This window comes from Lissotriton helveticus, chromosome 1_1 (assembly GCF_964261635.1).
Source record: "Lissotriton helveticus chromosome 1_1, aLisHel1.1, whole genome shotgun sequence".
Classification (NCBI taxonomy): Eukaryota; Metazoa; Chordata; class Amphibia; order Caudata; family Salamandridae; genus Lissotriton; species Lissotriton helveticus.
In genome coordinates, this window is record NC_136057.1 from 832,276,863 (window position 1) to 832,302,193 (window position 25,331).

A 25,331-nucleotide genomic window follows, 5' to 3' on the forward strand; every position below is an offset into this window, starting at 1 on the left:
TTGTATATTAAGAAAACGGAATGTAGCTTGCTTATAAAGGCTAGACAAAAAGGAAAAAGGATATTACTTTGAGTGCCGGGGTACTTGCACTGACTATCTGTTCTTTGTTTGTAGTGCAGTAGATTCACACACTCTGCTTACTTCTGCATTAAAGTGTTGGGCTTAAATGTTGTATTGGGTTCTACTTGTTAACACAAACCATGGAGTACAAATAATTTCCATTTTGCAGCAAAGCAAACATGAGTAGTAGTTTACGTGCCTCACGCAGGATTTTCATGTACTCCTCTAAAGGTTTGAGGTAATCAAACTATAAAAACAAATCAGAGCCATGGATACTTGCCTCTTTTTGCTCCCAATATATAGGCTCAGAGACTTTGGAGGAAAAGCATAGGCACAGATCTCTGCCCAGTTCATCCATAGTGTATGGGCCCTGGGCTGTGGGTACCTGGAGGCAAGGTTTTGGCATTTGCACAGTAGCAAATAGATCAGCTGTGGGTGTGGTGACAGAAACTTTGAAGCACTTGTGGATTTAATTCCCATTTGTGGAGTAGTTGATATGTTCCGCTTAACAGGTTGGTCCGCAATGTTGTTCTCCACATCCGACAGATGCTCCGCAAGGGGCTGAATGTGATTCTGAACGGCCCAATGACAAAATCTTTTGAGTTACATCTGGCAGCTGGGACAAGTGAGTCTTGCACTTCTTCTGCTTCCTACAGTCATGTCCGTTTTTACGAGGCCTTCCTTCGTTTAAGCCTGTAGAAGGCTCTGAGTGCTGAATTGATTTTTATGAGCACCAGGTATGTGATGTTGCAATTCTGTTGTTGTAACATCCAGATACCCTGCATAATCATGTAGTTTAGATGTGCTCCCCACCCCATAAGTGATGCGGCCATGGAAAAGATCACTTGCAGTAGCAAGTCTAGAAAAGTCCTGCTCAGCAACAAGATCTTGTTGTTACACCATAGGAGTGTGTGTGGTGTCCTGGGCTGTACCAAAACTATATCTTCGCATTGCCCCACTGCTTTCGGATAATGCCTCCCTAACCACTCCAATAGTGGATAAATAAGTAGGTGTGTGTGCAGCACTATTGCGATGCGTTAAGCCATCATCCTCAACAGGTTCATTAAAATCCTTACAGTGAGAGGCTGTAGAGTCTGAAACAGTAACAGCAGGCTTTGGAGTGCCATCATCCTCTCTTGGTTCAGGTAAACTTTCCCAGCGACAGAATTTATCACATACTCTAGAAAGGTCTGGACCAGCTGGGGCTCAAGATGTTACATTTTGGCACTGACAGTGAAACCTTGCCGGTATAACAATTATACAGCTGTCTGAGTGTGGGCTATTCTTTGCCCTCAGCTGCAGCTCTTGATCAGCCGATTATCTAGATAAGACAAGACATGGATAGCGTTTCTGCGCAGGTGCACAACTATAACCACTAGACATTTTGTAAATACGCTAGATGCAGTTGAGACCCAAATTGTAGACCTTAGAATTGGTAGAGTTGGCTACTTACCACAAAGGGCATGTAGTGATGATGAGCCTAAAGTATTAGGTTTTAGAAGTATGCATCCTTGTAATCTGGGGTCATCATATGATCCCTTGTGCAGAGCAGTGGTATGGCATCCTGCAGGGGGGGTCATAAGATTGTCTTGCTCTACTTATCCAGAGGAGCCGCAGGGTGACTACTCTAATCCTGACTGAGTCCCTGAAAATGTCGGTCATACATTCACCATGCTTTATAGCTGGTGCAGGTACCGGACAAACCTCTCGGTTTTAGGGAGGGTTTCAATCAAAAAATCATTGTCCTCCTTAACCTTGTGGTGCTGTGCCACCTTCTGTGTAACTGCGTGGTAGGCAGGGGAGTCATACATGTGTGGGGGGCTTGACATGGTATGGGTTCATACGATAATTCTCACAGGCTCCGGGTGGAGCCGGCATGGAAGGATGTCAAAGTTCAGTGCCCTTTGCAAGAGGATTTTCAGGAGTGGAGGGGGTCTATCTGGCTGAAAGATCTCACAGCATGGAGCCTCACAGCCTGATGCCTAAGGTTATGGTCGGTACCTCCACACTTGGAGGCAGGTCAGAAAGATAATAGAGAACAAGAAGGCCTTTCAATCAATTTCCACTTCCTTCAACATTATCAGTTTGTTCCAGCTCAGTAAAAGGTCGATGGTCTTATATATTTGAGATTACAATACGTCTTCAAAAAGATGACCTTTGCTTATAACCGTTTATTACTCTTGTGATCAAGTCCTGTGGAGAATGAAAGAATGAGGCACGTGAAAAGCAACAACGTAAAAAATTGCTTATTTTTAAATAATTTTTTTTTACAAAATAAGACGTATTTTAATGTGGGCCTCTGAACCGGTGAATATTGTGCCAGGGAAGTTTAGAAGTACGGTGATAAAACAAACCAATATACATTTACTTTACTCTTGGGTAAAGTAAAACTACTCTCTTTTATTAATAGTTTATTGCAAGTCTCTCCAATTCAGTAAACAAATGTATTCATATATTTAAGAATATTGAATCATAAAGCACCACTGAACCAGATTTTTGCAAAAGTGTCTCAGACTGACAACTAATTTACCTTCCTTCCTCCCTCCCTTCCTCCCTCCCTCCCTCCCTTCCACAAACACATTCTCCCAATCTAAAGTTTTCAGCTCATTTGCTGCACACACTCTTGCAGAGACACCTGGATTTTTCAGAACCCCTATAACTTTAGGGAGCAGATGCTACTGCACAGCACCCTCAGTCATAAAATTGTTCCAGCACCACTGGGTCGCAGCCTCTTGTGGCTTAACTCTGGAGGGTGGTATCGATGTAGGGCATTTTCAAGCACCTCGAGTGAGTGTGGTGGAATGGAGTCTTCTATACATGGTGGTCATTCTAGGGTAATGGGAGTTCCTTTTCCTATGATGTGGGCTTTCCTCTGCCTGATTCCCACCAGTGGTGAAAGGCATTCTTGCATTTGAGCACCTTACACACTGAGCAGATAGACTCCTTGTGCTGCGGAGATAAGCAAGGTTTGTATACCTGATAGTGGTAGGAACAGAGGAGTTTAGAGTTTCATTTAGGACATAATTGGAAGGGTGCTTTCTCATAACACCTTTAACCAACAGTCATTCTCAATACTATAAGCTCTTATTTTCACCTTTTGGATGCAGCTTCTCTCAGTGCCAAGAGTTTCCATTTGGAGTGAGAGTGCACTTTACACCCCTCCCCCCAAAAATAAATAAATATAACCAGTTTCCTCTAGAAAATCTCATCAATGATGCTCAAAGTAGATTCTTGCGCGGCCGCTGATCTGGTGAACAGTTCTTCTGTCACTGGAGCTGGTGCATGTGGGCTAAGGTAAGAATCTTGACGACTAGAAGTTAAGAGTTTTCTGACAGGCAACTCACATTCCCTGTCTAAAAGAGCCTAACTTGAAAAATAAGAAATGAGAGACGCCTGCCAGCTTCAATTTTCTCTGAAAATGGCGCACTCCTTTTGGGGCTAAGAGAATCTACCGGGTGTGACCTCAGTGATATTGGGTTGAACACAACAGTTGCTAAGAAATAAGAGTGGTGTACTTAAAAATATTTGTAATCATGGTTTCAGGATACAAGGACCTACCATCACAAAATTATGTTTAAGGCACCTTACTTACTTTCATTATCGATGTGAAATGAAAAAGTAACTTTACAAAGATAGATTCATTTTGTACAGTAAAGAGATACTTCATTAGTCAGATTCACATTGAAGTGGCTGGGAATTGAGATAATGGTTAACAAAAGTTTAATTATATACACGTTGTAGCAAAATGTACTGCTGTATTTTTACACAGTTCTCAAAAAGAATTAGAGGCTGAATTAACTTGTATTAATCGCTAAACGAAGATTCGCTGTCTGAACTTTCCGCTGCGTTAGTATTTACTTCATCCTCAGGCACAGGAGCATTAGGAGTTCTTTAAGGAGGAAAGAGAAAAAACCAAACCAATTAATAAACCAACATTCAAATGTATTACCTAACACTGAAAACTCACAATGCCTCATATTCTTATTTATGAATGCATCTCTTAATTCATTGTTAGACATTAACATTAGGGATATTTCTAGATCATTTTAGAGAAATTGTATATATGTATTCCAAACTTCAGCATAGCAAATGAAGGACAAAGTGAACAATGCCTGTTTAAGAAAAAAGATACTTACGTGTTACAATGGTTTTGCAGCAGGACACCTAGTGTGTGGGTTGAATGGTTTGCTACTTTTCAGAAATTAAAAAATGATGTGGTTGTCAATCATAGAAGCAAGTTTGTCTTGAATGTCATTCACACGCTGAAATCATAGTTGGAAATGGATGAAGTTCTAGCACTTTCCTGCCTCAAGACCTATCTCAACCTGCACATGTGGGGTACTACTGTGGCTTGGAGGAGAAAATGAAAGTAGGATGTATGACATTTGTGATACGCTATAGCATGCTGTATGTTTTCTGTTGGTATTCAGGCATAGACTTATTGAAAACATTTATTTCAATACAGTTAACTGTGGCACTTATTTCTTTGGGGGAGTAAATACAAATAATCTTAATGCATTACTTAGGCTTAAAACCCAAAATGAACAGAATCACACCGAATTACTACATGCAATAAGGCAGGCACGTTCACAAGATTCGGTTGTACAAAGAAAATTAACAAACTTTTTCTAGACAATGGTTGTGGTAACTCACTGTCATTACAATGAACCTCGCAATGCACACAAAAGACTATTGGGGCAAGTGGTTCAAATTATACTGATGTTGCAAATATTTAAATGATCCCTTTATTGTATGCTTCCACAACTAATTTCCTCAGAACAAATAGTAAGGAAAATCATTGTGAACAAATATTAAATATTAACACAAACATCTCATTCAAAATGAGAAAAAAATGATACAGCTTAAAGGTTCATTCCAGTCACCAGCTTAACATTTGGACTCAAGCCTCTCAAATGGAAGTTGTAGGAAAGTGGATTATTATATGGGGAGGTTGGGAAACCTCACCATGTAACCCTTCGCTTAGTCCTGAGTAGCTGCGGCATATTATATATCACCGCTTATATAAATGATCTACAAATAATGAAGGGATACAGCAAGAAAAGGGTGAGTTATGACTATATTCTGGTAGGCACAGGGAACTCCTATCTGTTAGACTTCTTGCAAAAAGGTAATCCACTCTCCAACCTTGTAATCCACTTTCTCACCTTTTTTTCTGAAAAAAACATTAAATGGTCAGAACACAAAAACTAGCTGTACAAAAGCTAAACACCTTACAAAATCAGAGAGCAAACAGTAGTACATAGATGGTGGATCACTCAACTTCCTTTTAACAATCCATCATTAAATATCAGACGAACCATACAGTAATAAAGGAAAGGGAAGAATAACCAGAAGAACTTTACCTTCTATCCCTCAACAATTGACCCATTATAGTAAATAAGAAAGTGCAAGAGTCCAGTCAGTCAGAGTATACATTTCGGATTAACCTACAACTCAAGTTGCTTGTCAAATACTTCAAGCCAACATGACAGACTACCAGTGGGCTATACAAATTCAAAAGAACATCAAAATCATCTGGGGTAAGAAAACAACATTACTCTCATGCAATGTGGCTGGTATCTCCAACAAAATAGGTGATTTTGATGAAATGCACTTTCTACATGAAAATGAAATATTAGTCTTGCAAGAAACCTGGATTGCTACATCCCAGGAGATACCTGGGTATATGAACCTACTAGATGTGTCATGCAACAGGAAGGCTCAAGAAACAGCCGGGTACTACAGATAGTCTGCATATTTGAAAACTGTTTTAAAACTAAAGTTTGGGACAACCTACATAAAAATGTCAATGTGTGACATCACTTATTAGACAATTTCACATAGAGAAGCACTCTATCCAAATATTATCTCCTCAGAGGTCTTTAAACATTGTCTAGGGTAGTGGCTAAAAGCTTTAATAACAGTATTCGTTGAGATTTCTGTATCAAACACATGCCCTCCTTCCAGGCAAAACAATATGGTGGTATACTTATAAAAAACAAAAGGTCTAAAAAATAAAATTACAATCTTGCAGACCTTTGAGTTTAATCAACATCAACTGCAAACTCTTCTCAAAGATGGTCCTTATGATGATGGACATCAAATGCAAACATCCAAATTCCAATAAATGTGGCTTCAGTAAAGCCTCATCTACCACTGATCCCATTTTTGTCTTCCTTCACATAATGCAAATATAGTAACAAATATATGTCACTTTACTTAGCTTTTCTGAACTACATATCTGCATTCAAACTGGTGCCAAGAAACAGGTTATGAAAAAATTGCACAAGGTAGACCTAAATCCTGGACTTTTGTTGTCAATACATATATAGTAATCTGATGCAATTTCTGACTCAAGTCATGTTAAAAAATAAAGGCCTGCACAGCAACCGGTTTGCTATCACCAGTGGTGTAAAACTAGACTGTCCACATGCCCCTTTCTGTTTTAACTGTACACCAACTATTTTTATGCTGAGATTCTTAAAGCCTCACAAGAAGTACACCTATAGAGGGGTTTTCAAGTACCAACCCTACAACATGCTGATCATTCCATCGTGATTAAACACACTCCAACATCAAGCGCAACGAATTGCAATGGATGAATACTGTAATGAAAACAGCATGACAATAAATACAATGAAAATAAAAACCATAGTAATTGAGAAAACCCATAAAGAAAAACTGTTACAGAGTGGTGATACGAAGCTGAAAGAAGTAAACTCATTCACATACCATGGATTGACCATCATAAGTAAACTCTCAAGGAAAGCACATAATAACACAGTTCTACAGTAGTCGAAAGCCTCTCTAAACCCCATTCATAGATTGGCCTATAACTTTGGAAACTAGAATTTCCACACATTGATTAAGTGGTACAGGCTAAGGGGGATTGCCAAATCTCATATGGGCAGAGATTTGGCATGGCTGCCATGAAAGGAAATTCCGAACCACTTTACTTACGCTACACATAGGTTTCCCCCTACATTGCCTTGGAGTCAAAAGTTGGATGCTCCTCTATCCTGCATATGAGCCAAATAAAATAAGTCATGAAAAGACTTTGGTTTGCCAGGTTCCAACTTGGTTGACAAACCCTGGAAAGAACACTTTAATCAAAGACCCAAGTCGGAGTTCACAATCAACTGGGAAAAAGAATCAGACCATGCTTGGCTGAACTGAAATGTGAATCGCTGTAGCTTAAGGGACATTCCTTTGGAGAAAAAAAGAAAAAAAGTCATGAACTTACAAAAAAATTGTAAAAAAAGAAATGATATACATACATATATATATATATATATATATATATATATATATATATATATATATATATATATATATTCACTGAAGGAAAAAACAGAGTACAGGGACGTTATAGTTCGGTTCAGATTTCACTCGTACAAAACCAGTGAAATTCGGCAGTTATAGTTACCTGAGCTAAATATACCATATGACCACCGCTATACACTGCTAATGACCTCACATATTACATCACTGATCACACGGTCAGTAACATCACAGAAGACATCACTGATGACACCATCAAGTGAGTGTAAATATTTTGTAAGAGTTTATGATTGTTAAACCAAAATACTAAAGTACTACAAAAGTTAAAGTGGTATACTAGTTGTACTACTAATGAGGGATACTACTTTTACTATATATCATGTGAGTGGCTGTGTGACTGTATCTATCCTCGTACGTATGGGTGTGTGAGTGGCTGTATAGGTGTTTGAGTGGGTGTGTGAGTAGCTGTGTGGGTGAGTGAAATGCTGTATGAGTGGCTATATTGGTGAGTGAGTGGGTGAGTCAGTGGAGTGTGAGTGGCTATGGGCGGGTGAGTGGATGTGTAGTGACTATGGGTGAGTGGGTGTCTAAATGGCTGTATGAATGAGTGAGTGAGTGGCTGTTTGAGTGAGTGGTTTGTTAAGTGAGTTGGTGTGTGAGTGGCTGTATTGGAGAGTGAGTGTCTGTGTGAATGGCCGTATGGGTGAGGACGGGGATGTGTGCTTGTATGGATGTGTGAATGGATATGTAAGTGGTTGGATGAGTGAGTGAGGGTTTGTATGGGTTAGGTAGTAGCTGTGTTGAGAGACTGATTGTGTGAGTGAGTGGGTGTGTATAACTTGTAGGTAAATAAGTGAGTGTGAGAGTAGCTGTATGGGTGAGTGTGTGGTTATGTGACTGGCTGTATGGGTGAGTAACTGGTTGTATGAGTGCCTGTATGTGCGAGTGAACTGTTGTGTGAGTGGCTGTACAAGTGAGCAAATAGGTGAGTGAGAGACTCTATGGAAGAGTGAGTGGGTGTGTGAGCACTGGTATAGGTCTGTGAATGGCTATGTCAGTGGTTGTGAGGGTGTGTGAATGGGCATACGAGAGGTTGTATGGAGGTGTGAGTAGATGTGTGAGTGGTTCTGTGGATGATGTCATCAGTGATGCCACAGATCATGTAATGAGTGATGTAATATGTGAGGTCATAAGCATTGCACTGCATGGGTGTACGTTATAGTTAGCTCACGAAACTATAACTGCCAAATTTCACTGGTTTTGTAGAAGTGAAATCTGAGCCTAACTAGAACGTCCCTGTAACCTTTGTTTTTTTCAGTGAATTTCTAAGGTATGCTTAAATTCCATGTTCTAACTATAACGACCCTGGTCACCTTTCTTTTTAAGTGAATTTCTAAGGTTTTTCAAAATATATTTCCAAACAATAATGTCGCTGTACTTTTGTTTTGTTAAGAGAATTTCAATGGCTTTTTAAATAGCAACAGCGCGCAGGAATCCTGCTGTGTCTGACTTACTGGAGGTAACAGGAGGGCTTGCTTCTGCCCCCCCCAAGAACCCTCAGTATCCAAGAGGACTTCCTCCCCAACCAGCAGAGCCCCAGGAGCTGCATTTGCAGAGTGGTGCAGAAAGGGGGCGGGGCCTCTGGCATAATGGCAGTAGCTATTTGTTTATTGTTTTTTCACATTTTAACGGAAGGAGAGCCTTATGGCCCCCCCTTCCCTGGGCCGAATTTGGCCTGGGGACCCCATTCCCCGGGGCCAGGTATTTTTAGAATGGGGAGTGGGGCCTCCACAGGCCGATTACGACCCCAGCCACAATACTGAGTGTCCTGGTCCCACCCAGAGCACCCAGTTGCTCAAGCTGGGGATTGCAGGGGGAGCCTGAAGGCCCCCATGGTCACTGCCAACTCCTTGCCTCCTTCAGGAGCCGGCATTGTTAGCAGCTCCCTCTGCCTTAAAGCAATTCTGCTCTGCTTCTGTTAAGCAAGAGCATTTTTTCTGTTCTAGCTTACTAGAACCCGAGCAGAGTTTGCTATGGCTTGCAAGCCATAGCAAACGGCAATGTCCCGGGGGTGGGCACTCCGGGACATTGCAGGAGCCGACCCTGGGGGGTGTCAGTCCCAAGGGTCATTACTGGCTCCAGGAGGGAGGCTGCGTGGCCCCTCGCCATTGTTTGATTATCTCTCCTTGGAACCTTCCACCCCTCAGGTCATGCTGGGCTTTACAGTCCTCCAAGCATGCAGAACGATACATGGTCAAGTTAACCAATTACAGAGAGAGGAGGTTTTCTTGCTCAAGCTAGAAGTGGGGCACTCCCCTTAAAGGCTCTCCTGAAAAACAGAAACATAGTGCCAACAACTCTGTGTATGTGGACAAACAGAACACCTGGTACACTTGCTATTACACTGCTGAACATACCAGAAGATAAGAGATAACACCATTAAATCACTTCTGAAGAAAATAAACTAGAGATTGATTAGGAGTTTACTTTCTTCGTATTAAGCAACTTCTCAGAGAAACACATTGGAAGACATCTGGTGAAGAGCTGTGATATAATAGCTATTATGAAGTAGTTTCTTCCCTTTTGAGCTCAATCTATGTTAAGTTTTGGAAAACATAAACACTAATGGAAAACTGAAGATCCCTCTAGCAGGAACAGTAGATTCCGATTTGAATATGAATAAACAAAATTACTTCTTTTGTAAAAATTGTTTTACCCACAAAACTGACTGAACTGACTTAATTGATTTCACCTAATTATGATTCAAATGCTTCTTGATTTAAGTATATTAAACTTGTTTTTATTGGAAAAGGCATGTGAGGTATGCCAAAAGCACCATTTAAGTAAATGCAAATTCGAATTCTCCTCTTTCTTCTTGGCCCAGTCCAAGTCCAGTTGTGTTCCACCTTCAGCGATAAGAGCCCCAAGAAATAAAAGTAACAACAGTGGTTGGCCCTTCGCACTTTTCTGCTCAGCTCCGAAGGTAGACTCCTTCTATCTTTGTATCAGTTCTTCTAAACACTGGTCAAAATAGTCCTAGGAAGCTCAACTCAGGGCTGTTTCAAAATAAATGGGAGGCCTCTGTTCAGGTTGCTGTAGCTTTAATAGCCCGCCCTCGGGAGGCCATAGTCAAATAGAGTGACTTTCTTCCCTCACTAGTTAAAAAAAATACCACAAATTAAAATTGCTCTAACTCCCACCCTGTGAGGAAGCAGAGCTAGGCAAACTTCAAAGGCAGGCCTACACTAAGTCTCTGTGCTCACTGAAATTGCATATATTAAAAGGTTTCTGTCTGTACTTTTGTGCGCCATTGGGTTAGCGCTACTCTTCCCTACTTCTAACTTTCTTTAGAAAAGTGATGTGTGAAGTTCCTATGCTTAACTTCCATGGTCTTCCTGTCCGGAATCTAGGCACAGGGCAGCTGCAGAGGTGGTCATTGTTCTCCAGGACAGGTATGATGAGGGTTGTTTACACCTAGTCAAGGCCTGCTCCGAAATGGGGAATCTAATTGGGATCACAGCTGGAGGGGGAAAGTCTGGTGGGCACAGGATATCATCCATCAGGCAGGGACAGCCAACCTTTCTGGAATTTGTAAATAAAATCAGAGTTCAATAATGAGTTTGATTTTTGTTAACTAGCAGATTATGTTTAAGATGGTGTTTCCCTATCCGGATAATGTTATTTTTGTTCTTTATGCAGGCCTTTTTTTTTTTAAATGAGAAAGTCTGCTTTAGATTGTGCAGTAAGAAAGCACTTCTGTGTTGTTTGATTGCAAAGACGTATTAGCCTTATAACCGGCATGGCTCCTTTCATTTGAAAGGGGACTTGATGTACTTATGCTTGTCTTATTGGGTAAAGTAATATTAGACACAGGCTTTCACACTCACCAGTAGGGTTATTTTCTGACATGTGCTTGATGCAGTTTTTGGCATAGAGCGGCTAAGGCAGCAGGGACACATCCAGCCGCAGTCCCTGCAGGTAACAGCGGTGGGGCAGTGGGGCCGTGTTAGGGGGGATTCCGAGGGACGATGCAGAGAGAAAATTAAATGAATATTAATTTTCACTCTGCATCGTCCCCCTTACATTGCCCCACCGCTGTTACCTGCTCAGACCGCGGCTGCAAACATCTAATGCCATGCTTTAAGCTATCCAATGTGATGTGAGTGGTGCAAAACCCCAAGCAACCCTCATGCAATAGTTGCCTTTCATATCACTAGTGCTAGTGCTGTTGTTAACACATTTCTATTGTAACCTTAACTAAAAGTTGATTAACCCAATTTAGTTTTTCAACTTAAGTGTAATGTGTAGGGGTCAGAGTACATGCAAGGGAAGGTGTTCTAGCTGACTCCCAAGGCCCAGAGTCAAATCGTCAGCAACTCCTGTCAAATCCAGCCAAAATACTGGGGGAACCCTGTTCAAAGATGCACTTTCCTACTTTACTACCCCATATCAATTCAAATAACGAATACAAAAATGTTAAGGATACCAATAATCTCCAAACAAATCTTTAGTTACATTTCGATACCAACATTCTTCTTTGCACTCCAATACTCCAGATTGTAATACTCTAATTTTAAACCTCAATTTCTGATTGCCCTAATATCTTTCACTCATTCCTTAACCACATCGACGCTGATGACGAGCTCAGCTCGTCATGAGGTACACCTCTCGTACGCTCATGACGAGCTGAGCTCGTCATGAACCGCAGGTTTTTAAAAACTTTAGCGCACAGCGGGAAAATGCGCCGCAGCGATGCGGTTAAGAAGTATAATTGTACTCTCCAAATATATCTGGAAGCAACCACATTCCCAAAAATTTATCTGAAAATTAACCTAACCCAAACATTTCACAGACCACTGTCTTGAAAATTAAATTCTTATCTGTGAATACTCTGAGAACGTACTGCATTTGTAAAATCTCCAGGTGCAGATGCGAACTGGTTTCAAACTCGATTTGTCAAAGTTATATGTAACGTATGCAGTAATAGGTTACAAAAGAACTACTCTCTTACTGATAATAAATAATCCACGAGTTACCTCTGGTTATAGCAAACTCTGGTCTAGATGCAGCAAATATCACGATTTAAGCTATCTTGAACAATGTGGTGCTATGTACTAAAAAGTTGATGCTGAATCACATCACCCTACCGTGCCAAGGTTCTGGAAACTTATGTCACTAGATGTCTTACTGAGTTTCTAGAAGATTCTGAATTTCTTGACTCTAACCAAGCAGGGTTTCGCCCGGCTCATTCTACCGAGGCTGTGATCCTCACAGTCTTAGACTATCTTCGTGACAAGGTTGACTCTGGTTCTCCGCAGGCCCTTGTCCTGCTTAACCTCTCCGCGGCCTTTGAAAAGGTCGACCATATTCTTTTGGTCGATCGTGTCAGAGACGCGGGAATCACGGGACCTGCCCTTGGCTGGATTATCTCCTTTTTGGAGAATCGATCTCAGGCAGTCAGCACAGCACCCTTTATTACTCCCAGAGTGAGCATCTCCTGCGGAGTCCCTCAGGGTCCCTCGCTCTCTCCCCTGTTATTTAATCTGTACCTTCTCCCTCTCATCCGAGCTCTGTAAGAACGTAAAGTCTGCACCTTCAACTATGCAGACGACTTTCAACTCATCTTTTCCATTAGTAACTCTCCGGAGTCTGTCCTCACTTTTCAGTACACCATACTGTTCATCAGTCAGTGGATGAACAGCAATCATCTTAAGCTCAATCCGGATAAGACAGAGCTAGTTCTCACTGGAGGTATCATCAAGAACCCCTGAGGCCCTCATTTTTGGCCCAGGGAACTTGGCCAAGCTCCCTCTCCATCGTCCACAGCCAAGAGCTTAGGGGTCATTATCAGCCAGGACCTCACGATGAAGGCTCAGATCGGCTCAGTGATCTCTACCTGCTTTTTCCAATTTAGGAAAATAAAAAAGATCTGCAGGTTCCTCACCTATGAAGCTCTAATCCAGGTGATTCTTGCTATGGTTATGTCCCACGTTGATTATGCCAATTCTCTTTACTTGGCATTCCCCTCTATATTTCCAAACGTTTACAAATCGTTCAGAACCAGGCGGCTCATTTGATTACTCATCAACCCAGACTTCTACACATCACCCCCCTCTTGAAACAACTCCATTGGCTACCTATAATCCAGCATTGCGCCTTTAAGGTTGGGTGCCTCATTTACAAGTCCCTCAATGGGAAAAGTCAAACATTTGGGAATATTCTGAGCTCACAAGCTACTGCTGTCTCGGCCTTCCTACAGACTAAAGCGCACTGGTGGTGCCAGGTTTGCTGTCCTGGCACCCATGTTCTTGAACTCTCTCCCTTCCGATATATGCTTTTGCCACACTCTTCTTAATTTCAGAAGCTGTCTTAAAACTTGCCTATTTCGCCAGGCTCTCTAATTATGCATTCGAACTTGGGTTCTGAAGACATTGTAGCGCCATGAAACCTCCTCGGTGTATGTGCGCTTTATAAATTTATTTTAACATAACGTAACACGCATCTCACATTCTTACCGCTTCTCTGGGTTTAATGAGTGTGGTTAGAAACCATGATGGAAGCTTTTGCACTACCTTCTTCCCTTTTCATGGGTACAGTTTGGGTCTTCATTTCTACCACGTTTATGAGCCAGCACATGAGGGAACAGCAGTAGGATTATGTGAATTTTGAATGGCAGTGCATTTGTTTAAAGCTAAAGTACTGTCTTAGTTGTTTTTCTGGGGGTATTCACACATATGTGGACAATTGTGCTGGTAAATGGTACAAAGAGGACAAATTACCAATCTGAATGGCAAACAGACATAACTTTGGTATATCCATTGTGCTTTTTATACTGCCTTCCCCCAGAAGAAAAGTATGACGACATCAGTAATTTAAAGTAAAACATGGCAACAGTTTTTGCAGCAGTAAATATTAGGACCTCTCTAGTAGCGGCAATCAGCTCCTGTCACTCAGACTTTTATTAGTAATCATCCCATTTGGATCCTTAGAAAGCAGAGAAAAGTGATCACTTGCTGTCGGTGCTTACATGGAAGGAAAACATTGGTACAAAAAGAAAGGTGGGAAAGGCCTAAGGCAAGCTCAGCTACCTGGAATGGAGTCTAGTTTATAAAGATAGAAATTCTTTATATATGTTCTTTCTGATCCATCAGGGTCATGCTAGCATTCACAATGCATATGCCCGCAAAGTGTATACACCAATAAATAAACAGTAGTTAAATCATGATATCTGCAATTTGTAGCTTAAACAGTTGCACAAGATTAAACATTTTTTAATAAAACTAGTTTGTGCCCTAGTAAAGTTTCCTGCCCATGACAGAAATTGGTTGGTCTACTATGCAACAATCAATTATCATTAGAGATGCATAATTATTTCTTAAACAGTCATATACGGACTGCAGAACAGCAGAACACACATACAAGTTTTGGAAATCAAAGGCTTTACTTACTCTAGGAGATTTGGATCAAGTCCCTCTGCGATCATTTTGTTTCTGATTGCCATTACAGGAACACCCTTTAAACAAAGACAAAAAAATGCACTATAAACATGGGCTACAGGCAAAGTCTGAAGATTAATGGATATGAAAGCATCTGTTAAAAGCAGTGTGAAACATAAAAAAAGGTTTTACTTGCAGCGACTTAACGATGGAATTTCCACAACTCAATTCTGCATCAAAAATATATTGAGAGTTCTGATTGAGTTTTTTTTTTATTTTTTAGAAACGCACTTTGGGGTAGAATTACACCCATTGTATTTCCCCTGTTATGAAGTAATTGAATGTATAGGGTCCACCACAGCCTTTCATATGCTTTTAAATGCGTCAGATTGTTGCGGAAGAATAGGGAAGCAATAATTAAATGTTTTTCACGCTCACAAAGCCTGCTCTGCACGATGACAGAATTTGGAAGAGAGAAAATCTAAAGCGTAATTGTTGGAAATGGCCCTTAGGGGAAATTTACCCCAAAACGTTTAGCTTTTTCCTCCTAGTCTTTGCCGACTCTCTCCACATGACTATAGGAATCTGGGCGCCATCCCCCTGTACTGCAGAGAGAAGGTGCGTGCGCCCGCATTAGGCACGGGGTGCGTACACAATGGGTTTACGTTTCGTACCTCTGTGTGCCCCGTAAACAGATACACCACATACCCTGGGCGGGTACAGCACTAACTACTAGTTATGTTATGTTATGTTATTTATTTGTTTGAGCGCGAACAGCTGCCCCAGCAACGAGGCGTCCCGGCGCTAATAACCATGACAACAGCTGAGGGGAATGAGAGGGAACAGCGACAAGGCCTAGGACAGAGGGAACAAATGGATTTTTATTGCCTTCCGGAAGGCGGACAAGTTATTCAGGGAGCGAATGTTCAGTGGCAGGGAGTTCCAAAGTTTTGCCCCCAGAACTTTGAAGGAACGGCCACCCATTCGGCAGAGCTTCGTTCGGGGGATAGTCACAAGATGTTGACCTAGGGAGCGCAAATTGCGCTGAGGGGTGTACGGTATTAGGAGCGGGCGTAGGAGTTCAGGACATTCTAATTTATTTATTTATTTATTATTTATTTAACGATTTATAAAGCGCCTGGTGACCCGGAGGCATCCCCGCGCTGTAAAAGACTTATAATGACCAAGAGGGGAAAGGGGGTCCTATTTGGGAAAAAGGAAGGTTTTCAGTTCTTTGCAGAACCGAAGGTGGCAGGGTTCCAGGCGCAAGCAGCGTGGAAGCGAGTTCCAGCCAGAGGACGCCTTTACTGCGAAGCGTCGACCACCAGTGCGCACCTTCCTGAATCTCGGGACATTGGCCAGACGCTCATTGTCAGAGCGCAGGAGTCTGGGAGCCATATAGGGAATGATCATGTCACTCAGGATCGAAGGGCCTAGGCCATTGAGGAGTTTGTGGGCGGTACACATAGCCTTAAATTCAATCCTCTGTCGGATCGGAAGCCAGTGTAGGGCCTTGAGTGCTGGTCTGGCAGAGGATCTAGTGGGAAGACTCATTAGGAGCCGGGCGGCCGCATTTTGAGCGCGCTGGAGTTTTGCCAGAGTGGATTCGGGGGCTCCTAGAAAGACGGCGTTACTATAGTCCAGACGAGCAAGGATCAATCCTTGAACAAGGAGTTTCCTCGATAGGGGAGGGAGAAGCGGGAGGATCTTTCGGATAGAGCGCATGAGTCCGAAACAGGTACCTGCTGAATTTTAAAAGCGATAGTGAGGGTCTTGAATTGAATACGAGATTCGATCGGCAGCCAGTGTAGTCTTTGAATGATAGCTCTGACGGAGCACCTACGGGGGAGGCCCACCACGGCCCTTGCCGCTGAGTTTTGTACCCGTTGCAGCCGTGCTATCTCTGCTTTATTGGTGCCTAGCAGTAAAACACTGGCGTAATCCAACCGAGAAAGGATGATAGATTGAACAATTAGCTGGCGCGTTTTTGCATCGAAGAAACCGAGTATCGGGTAGAGACTCCTCAACAGACCCACACAAGTAGCTGCCACTTTCTTTGTGTGGGTCTGAAAATTGAGCGAGGAGTCCAGCCAGACACCCAAGTTTTTCGCCTGAGTTTTTGGTGAAGGGATGGGGCCCAGCAAGGAAGGCCACCAGTGATCACTCCAGTAATAGGAGTTTTTTCCGAAGAGCAGCACCTCCGTTTTCCCTGCGTTCAGTTGTAAGCAGTTGCCCGTCATCCACTGGGCAACTGCAGCTAAGCCATCCCTAAATCTCGTAGCCGAGATTGAGGGGCCCTCAGTGAGAGTGATGACCAGCTGCGTGTCGTCGGCGTACGACACCAGCGTGAGGTCCCACTCTTTGGCCACTGCCGAGAGAGGCTGTACATAGAGGTTAAAAAGGGAAGGACTGAGTGCAGAGCCCTGGGGAACTCCTTGGTCGATGGGGTGGGACCGGGAGATAAACGGAGGGGCTGAGACCCGGAAGGACCTGTCCTCCAAGAAAGAACGGAACCAATCAAGTGGGACTAGTGGGACGTAGCACTGATTGTGGCACCCAATGGATAACCTGCCAACCATGTATCGGTTCTGCCTGAAACATAGGCCGGTCTGTCAACGCAGACCTGGGAGTGCGCACTTGCACTAGTGGGGTGTTAACTATGTGCCCAGCCTGCCATTGCAGGCCTGGGTGCGTGCACCAGCCCTTAAACGTGTCCAGGATGCCGTTGCAGGTTTGAGGATGCACACTGGCACCTAGGGCATTTTGGATAGGTGCTCGGCCTGCCATCGCGGACCGGTGAGTGTGTACTTGCCTCCCCGGTGTTCTAACACCAGGGTCAGGCCTGTGTCCATGTGCTTGCGCCCATGGTGCTAGTGGCAAGGTGTCCGGTCTGCCATTGCAGGCTGGGTGTGTGCAATTGTGTAAGTGGGTCAACCCGTGTCCAGCTGGGGCGCGCAGGGGCTGTGCCGACACTCGCATCGTGATTGCAGGCCGCTATATGTGTGCAACTGCACTTTTGGTCCTCGTGATTGCATGTGCAGCCTGCCACTGCAGGTCTATGTGTGCACACCGACACCCGTATTAGTAAACCCATCTCCAGTCTGCCGTTGCAGACTCAGGTGGGCGCACTAGCACCCCTGGTGCTGGGGATTATAAACCACCCTGCCATTGCAGGTCTGTGTGTGCACTAGTGCACATGTGCCCAGGTAGTGAGGAATACCTGTGTGGGTTTTCACTACTTATGAGGCTTGCTCTTCCCATAGGTTAAAATGATGAGCTGGTTGACATTACTTCAGGCTGCAATAGTGGACTGCAGTGGAGCAGCCTCACGGTGTTTCCTATAAATGGATTCGCCATGCCAAACCCTTTCCAGCGGTAAAGACGGTTTTGGCATAACTCACTTAGAAATGGCACTTATAGAATATGTCGAGATGTGTACAGTTGGAATACACTAACTTCAACAAATTATAATCAAAGTAATCACAATATCAATGTGCTGATATGAATCAAGTGTGCACCTAGTAGGGGGATCTGCCAGCTGCCTGATTCATAAGGAAAAAGCAAAACCTGGATGTGTATCCTGGATACTAAGTGCACTACAGTAGGTCACGATAAGAGTGTACACAATGTTAAAACACAATATGAAGCGGAATTCGCAAAATCAATCAGTCTTTAAACAAAGTTAACAGATAAATCTATGTATCCATTCATCAATCCAAACGGTGATACGTAGAATGTTGCTCAATCTGCTTTATTTCCAAAAGTCGCAGATGATGTAGAGTTCATTGAAATAAGTCAAGTTGCATGATAACAAAGATATTGTAGTACAAACGGTTTCTCCCAATGCATTCTGGGCATTACAATAGCCCTTCGTCAGGGGAAACTGAAACATCAATTTCATAAATTGAGTTGAACAGCTGTCTGATCGAAACATGCTGTAAAAAAGAAAATAGTATAACTGGCTCAAATGGGGCCGGGGCATTTGAACGTTATGCTAAAGAGTAGAGGATATTTGCAAAATAACTAGAGTGCGCAGCGATGTGTGCTATAGAAACCTTCATCAGTGTGTGAAGAAAACACAATGTGTTCACTCAGTGTGTCTGAAAACTTCCTAGAAGATTCTCTGTCGCATATTGAAAAAGTGAATTAAAGGGAAAACTCTTGTGAGACAAAAAAAAAAAAAAACCCCGTCAACTCAACGACCCCAAACCAACTGGTGCCAAAATGCTTTCTTAGCTGAGTTACCGGATCTTGCTAGATCTACTCTGGAAACCTGCAAGACTGATATCAGCCAGTCAATGAATGAAGGAGGAATAGGAACTTTCCACTTTCTGCAAATCTCTCTGCGGGCAAGTAGGATAGATTAAAATAAAAGACTTTTTGCTTGCCCTTGAACCTCTGCCGAGACCCCAAAAAGGACAGTAGAGAGATCCAGCCTTCCTAGTGATTCCGAAAGAGTGTGGCACATAGCATCCCAAAAGAGAGCTGGGCGAGGGCATTCGGAGAACATATGGGCATCCGAAGCCACAGGCAGTCCACATTTAGCACAAACCACAGGGTTCCCTAGTGAAAATTTTGAAAGTCTGAGGGGGAGAATATCTTATTACAACTCTGGGATTTGTTACAGTCTGAACCGACTTGTTTTTCAATAATTTTTTCTGCCACTACAGCTATTTTTGCACCAACCTATGTTTTGAGGACATTTTACATTTTCCTGAAAATGAAGCTGAGACCAAAGCTTACACTTCATCTGAGGCGCACAACATTTACGGGCTCATTCGAGAGGTTAGGACATTTGACACTTCACATGGACCGGTTACCCAACAAATCAGACATTTGGAATATCCGAAGCGCAGAGAGATAAACCAGCAATAACCTGCAATGAACCCATATTCAATATCATAAAGCCAGTAGAATACAGAGAAGCCTGCACTTAGCTATCGAACCGATGCTTTTTAAAATGAATACAAAATTCATGGGTAGATGGTACGCCTTTCTTAAGTGCTCGCTGGACCTAATTCTATTGACAGTGGAAGAACTTTCTCAGGTTTAAGTGGGTCTAGAGCAAGAAATCAAGGAATTGCAGGATGCTCTGGCACTCAGTATGGAAGTTTCGCTGTGATACTATAAACTACAAATTAGATGAGGTTTATTCCTTGGCTGAGGTGTAATCTCAGAAACGCAATCTAAGTAAACCAGGCACTATATCCTCTGAAGAGAGTTTAGCCTCCTTCAGCGACACTCAACTGTCTCGTCCTCCTGTACCTTCAAAAGTCCATCATTCGCAGTTAGCAACACAGTGACTGGTGGTTCAAGGGCTCCTAAGGTGTCTTTTTTAGAGACCAGTGCCGCAGCAAACAACCCTCCAATACAACACCCAGTGGCACAGGTAGGCACAGCAAAACCCGCAGAGGGCACAACCCTGAACATCGCGATGACAAAAGAAACACTAGTTATCAATATTTCCTCTCAGAGTTTATCTAAAAACCAACTTTCCGTTTTGGATAAGGGGAGCTCTTTTGTTCCCACTTTCCACACAAAGCCATTAGAATCTGAGATTGCGTGGCATAAATTCACCAGGAAATTACGTCTTTGTTATTTCTTTTTCACACTCAACGTGGATTCCAAGAAGGTACTGGAATCTACGTATCGTGAATTGAAGCCAAAGAGCACCTTTATTTCTCCTATCTGCCACAAGATCATTGATACTTTCGAGACACTTGTTAAACAAGACCTTTCTAACCAGCCGGTACAGCCCACTACACAACAGAACCGGTCGAAAAGTGAGAAAGCAGCATTGAAATCACAAAGGATGAATCAAGCTTTACATTTCACAAGGGCAGATAAGGGTGGCGCATTAGTGGAAATGGATCACAGGTTTTATGAGGACAAGATTGAGGCCATTTTGCAGGATGATTCGACTTATTTACCTTTACCTGAAGATCCGACAGCATCATTTCAATCCTTGCTTACATCCATTCTCATTCATGCCATTAAGATGAAATGGGTCACTGAGGAAACCAAAGAATTTCTGTTGACTCGCTACCCACGTAGACCGGGACTATACATGCTACCTAAGCTACATAAAGATCTCTTTGATCTACCGCTCAGACCTATTGTATTAGGTTGCGGCTCTATTCATGAACCTTTGGGACACTACCTCGATTTATTCTTGCAACCTATTGTACAGGCTGGTCCCTCATACTTGCAGGACACAACTTAATTATTACAACTTTTGCAAGCAGTTCAAATACCAGAGATTGGAGAGGTTTGGCTATGTACTGTGTACGTGGTTGCTTTGTACACCTCTTTCCCCCATTTAGAGGGCATAGAGACTATTAAGTGGGCACTACTTAGGCATGAGGAACTACAAGATAACAAGGTTGTCCTAGAACTGCTGCATTTTTGTCTATTTCACAGTTATTTTAAATGGAAAAATCATTTTTCTCTTCAAGCTAATGGAACCTCTGTGGGTTTTTCAGGTGCCACCAGCTACGCCAACATCTTTATGATTAAATTTGAGATGGAACATATTCTTTCTGATGAAGGATGGATGGGCAACATGATATTATACCGCGGTTTCATAGATTACGTTTTTAATCATCTGGCAAGGTTCACGGATGGATTTGGAAACTCGTATTTTGGAACTGAACAACAAGAAACCTACAATCCAATTTACGTTTAACATAAACTCACAGTCCATCGCTTATTTGGATGTCAATATAAAACGGATGGGGACTATGATCACTACCAGCATTTATAAGAAACCCACCGATCGCAATAACTCTCTACTGTACGGCAGTTTTCACCCTTGGTCTTTAAAACGTAATTTACCCTATTCACAATTTACCAGAGTCAGGCGTATCACTTCGGATCCTGTTTTATGTATTAATACACTACAGGAGTACAAACAGAAATTTTTGGCTCTGGGTTATCCCAGAGAAGTAGTAAACAAAGCAGAAAAACGTGCTTTACCTCTTGACAGAAATGATCTTCTGAAGAAACAAATGAAGCAGATGATGCGTAGAGAGGTGTTTGTTTCGACTTTTTCTACACATTCCCATATGATCAAGAATATCTTATTACAACACTGGGATTTATTATGGCTGAACCCTATTTTACAAAGATTTTTTCCAATCCCTATTATTTGCTTACAAAAGATCACGTAACCTGAAGGAGATTTTTTCTCTGCCTGTTGTAGCTACAAATGTTTCAAAAATAGGCATGACAAAATGTTTGAACTGCTCCCATTGCAATAATGTACTATTAGGCAAGAACATCTCCCACCCATGGTCTGGCAAATATATCAATCTTAATTTCACTGCTGATTGCAATAGCCAACATGTTATCTATGCAATTAGGTGTTCCTGTGGTCTTTATTATGTTGGGAAAACCGAGAAATCACTGCGTACTCGCGTCACAGAACATAAGAGCAGAATCAGAACCAAGACCCTGAGTTCACCACTATCTCAACATTGGCTTTCACATCACCACACTACAGCACAGTTAAAATTCGCTGTTCTGGAGGTAGTTAAGTTTCAACCAGATAAAGACTGTCCATATTGTTGTACTAACGCGAGACACACTGGATACGATTCTTGGATACTTTAACACAGAATGGTTTGAATGATACATTTTAATTGTCCTGTTTCTTGTGAAAACAACAGGTCACCCTCATGAAATGAACTTTTGTTATATTCTTGTTTTCTTGTCAAATTATATTTGGCATTTCATTGTTGAATCATTGTACATTTGTTACATTATTATGTTTCAAGTCAATTCATCCAATGATTTAATGCTTATGAGTGCTTACCAGCATCTTCTTGATGTCACCCTTACCTTTATGAAGTCAGTTATTTAATGTTATTGTATAATCACTGTATGTATTCCCTGTATTTCTTTTCAGCTTGTTTATGCAATTATACTTCACTAATGCCATTCGAAATTGATTCTATAATCACTGTATATACTCCCTGTATTTCTTTTCAGCTTGTTTATGCAATTATACTTCACTAATGCCATTCGAAATTGATTCTATAATCACTGTATATACTCCCTGTATTTCTTTTCAGCTTATTTATGCAATCATACCTCACTAATGCCATTAGACCCTATATTTTGAGGTTAGGAACGTTGAGTAGCAAGAATTGTCAAAATTATCTGGTGGTATCTAAGAGTTCGAGTATGTCTCATTCTGACTATTCACTTGATTATTGTCATGTTGTATATCACCATTTTATGAGTTGTTTGTTTTCATGTTCGTAACTTTTGTACAACACAAGTGCTCCTTTGGATTACATAACTCATGTGTCAGTGACTTCATCTTGTTTGACTCCTAATGTCAGCATTCATTAGTTCACTAGGCGGCTATTCAATTGCTATCGCTGGTAGCACGAGCAGTGTCACGCACAGTTGTGCAACCTTTTGTTTGTGGTAACTTCGTTCTGCCTATTAGCGCTGTAGAGCCTGATTTTTTAACATTCCGCTATGATTTGCAGATTGGATTATTTTCTGTTTTTCATTTCACTTAATGGTCTTGGTGCTCGCAGTTTTGGGAGCATGCCGTTTTTATTTATGTCACTATCTTTTTTTTAAACGAACACTAGTTTCTATTCATAGTCCTATTTTCATGGTCATGATTTACGTTAGTCACATTACGGCCAGCGCTCTCGTGACTGAGATAAGGATGTACGACGCATGGTTTTACCACGCGTACCGTTACAACGCGTTTTTTACAACGCAAGTCGTGGAGGGGTGCGGACTTAGGAATTTTTTAATTTACTATTCCAACACCAGCCTACGAACAGTAGGGAAGGTGTTGGATAGTAAATTAAATTGTTCCTTGTCCTGTAGCGCCCTCCAGCGCAAGTCGTGGTTACGACCTGCGTTTTAAAAGACGCGTTGAAAGGGTACTGCGGAGTAAAATCCGCATGGTAAAAGATGTTCCCCCTGAGATAAGATCCAGTAAACGCATATGTGTTCACTTGCTTTCCCCGAGGATTACTTTCACGCACTGTGTTCCAAAATATACACACCTTGGATTGGATCCTGCTCCTTGGCATGGTGAGCTTTGAGGAGTTTGTCGAATAGTGATACTGTGGTTTTTATCATTTTGTTTCGGACTTTCTTGTTTATTTTCAGCTTGTGGCGGTTTGGCTTTCGCATCATTTGTTCACCTTGGGCAATAACGGTTAAAGGTACGATCTTGGTGATTTGTACGCATTTGCATGATCCACTTGGGTTAGCATGTCACAAGGGTTTTCCCTTTAATTCACTTTTTCAATAAGTGACTGAGACTCTTCTAGGCAGTTTTAAGACACACTGAGGGAACACTTGGCATTTTCTTCGCACACTGGTGAAGGTTTCTATAGCACACATCGCTGCGCACCAAGTTATTTTGCAAAGTTCCTCTACTCTTTTGCATAACGTTCAAATGCCAGCCCACGTTTGAGCCAGTTGTACTATTTTCTTTTTTACAGCATGTTTTGATCATACAGCTGTTCAACTCAATTTATGATATTGATGTTTCAGATTTCCCCGACGAAGGGCTATTGTAACGCCTAAAATGCATTGGGAGAAACCGTTTGTACTACAGTAACTTTGTTATCATGCAACCTGAGTTATTTCAATGAAATCTACATCATCTGCAACTTTTGGAAATTAAGCAGACTGAGTAACATTCAACGTTTCACCGTTTTGATTGATGAATGGATACATAGATTCATCTGTTTACTTTGTTTAAAGACTGATTGATTTTGCAAAATTCACGTCACTTTGTGTTTTAACATTGTGTACACTCTTAAAGTGACCTACAGTAGTGCACGTAATATCCAGGTTTACACATCCAGGTTTTGCTTTTTACTTATAGTATATGGAAATGTTTATGCTCTAAGAGTCTTGGGTGCTGTGGTGCTTGGCTGCGGTGGACCCTAGGGGTCGAGGGAGGACATCTGTGGAGTCCCCAGTGACAGTTATAAACCATGGGTATACCACTAGAACAACAGGCTTCTGCAATTTGAGGGCAGAACAGGATAGATTGGAAGGAGAGGTTTTGACACATGGCCTCTGTTGGCCCCTACATTCTGCAGCCCCATGGCATACAGGCCTACAATTTTGGGGAGACATCTGTGGTTCAAGAGTAACCCCTTAAACCACCCCTAACTTCAAAGACACACAACAGTATTACTACTGGGGCCATCCTTTAACAAATGGTGAGATACGCTTGTGGGGATGCTGGACCGAAGAACCCGGACTGTGTGGTGCACATTGCCAGAGGACTCTGTTGTGCAGACTGAGGATTACTGCTATTGAAGGGGCCCACGTGCTCCTAGTGAATAGTGGCTGGCCTGGGCTAAAGACATACTGAAGTGTGGCGCCCTGAAGTGTGCTCTCTAAGCCCCCATCTGCGGCCCTCCTTTTCTCACCGAGATCTCAGTGACATCAAAGATCTCCTGCATCTACCTGTGATATCTATTCTACTCTATTCACTAGATTTATAAAGCGCATGGCTACCCAGAAGGGCCTCCCAGCACTGACCAGCTACAAGACCACTAA

The 25,331-nt window shown here is 42.2% G+C and overlaps 1 protein-coding gene across 3 annotated transcripts in view; it reads right to left on the reverse strand.

Moving 5' to 3' along the window:
• Positions 1–3,763: 3,763 nt before the first annotated feature.
• The window catches only part of WASHC3 (WASH complex subunit 3), a 69,141-nt gene continuing 47,573 nt past the window's right edge, over positions 3,764–25,331 (reverse strand). For all 3 annotated transcript variants that reach the window (XM_078674660.1, XM_078674650.1, XM_078674643.1), the window contains 2 exons: positions 14,790–14,854; positions 3,764–3,949 (listed from right to left, as the gene is read on the reverse strand). In XM_078674660.1, coding sequence (XP_078530786.1) covers positions 3,865–3,949; positions 14,790–14,854 — 150 coding nt within the window. In that variant the 3' untranslated portion in view covers positions 3,764–3,864. The remainder of the gene's footprint in view (positions 3,950–14,789; positions 14,855–25,331) is intronic.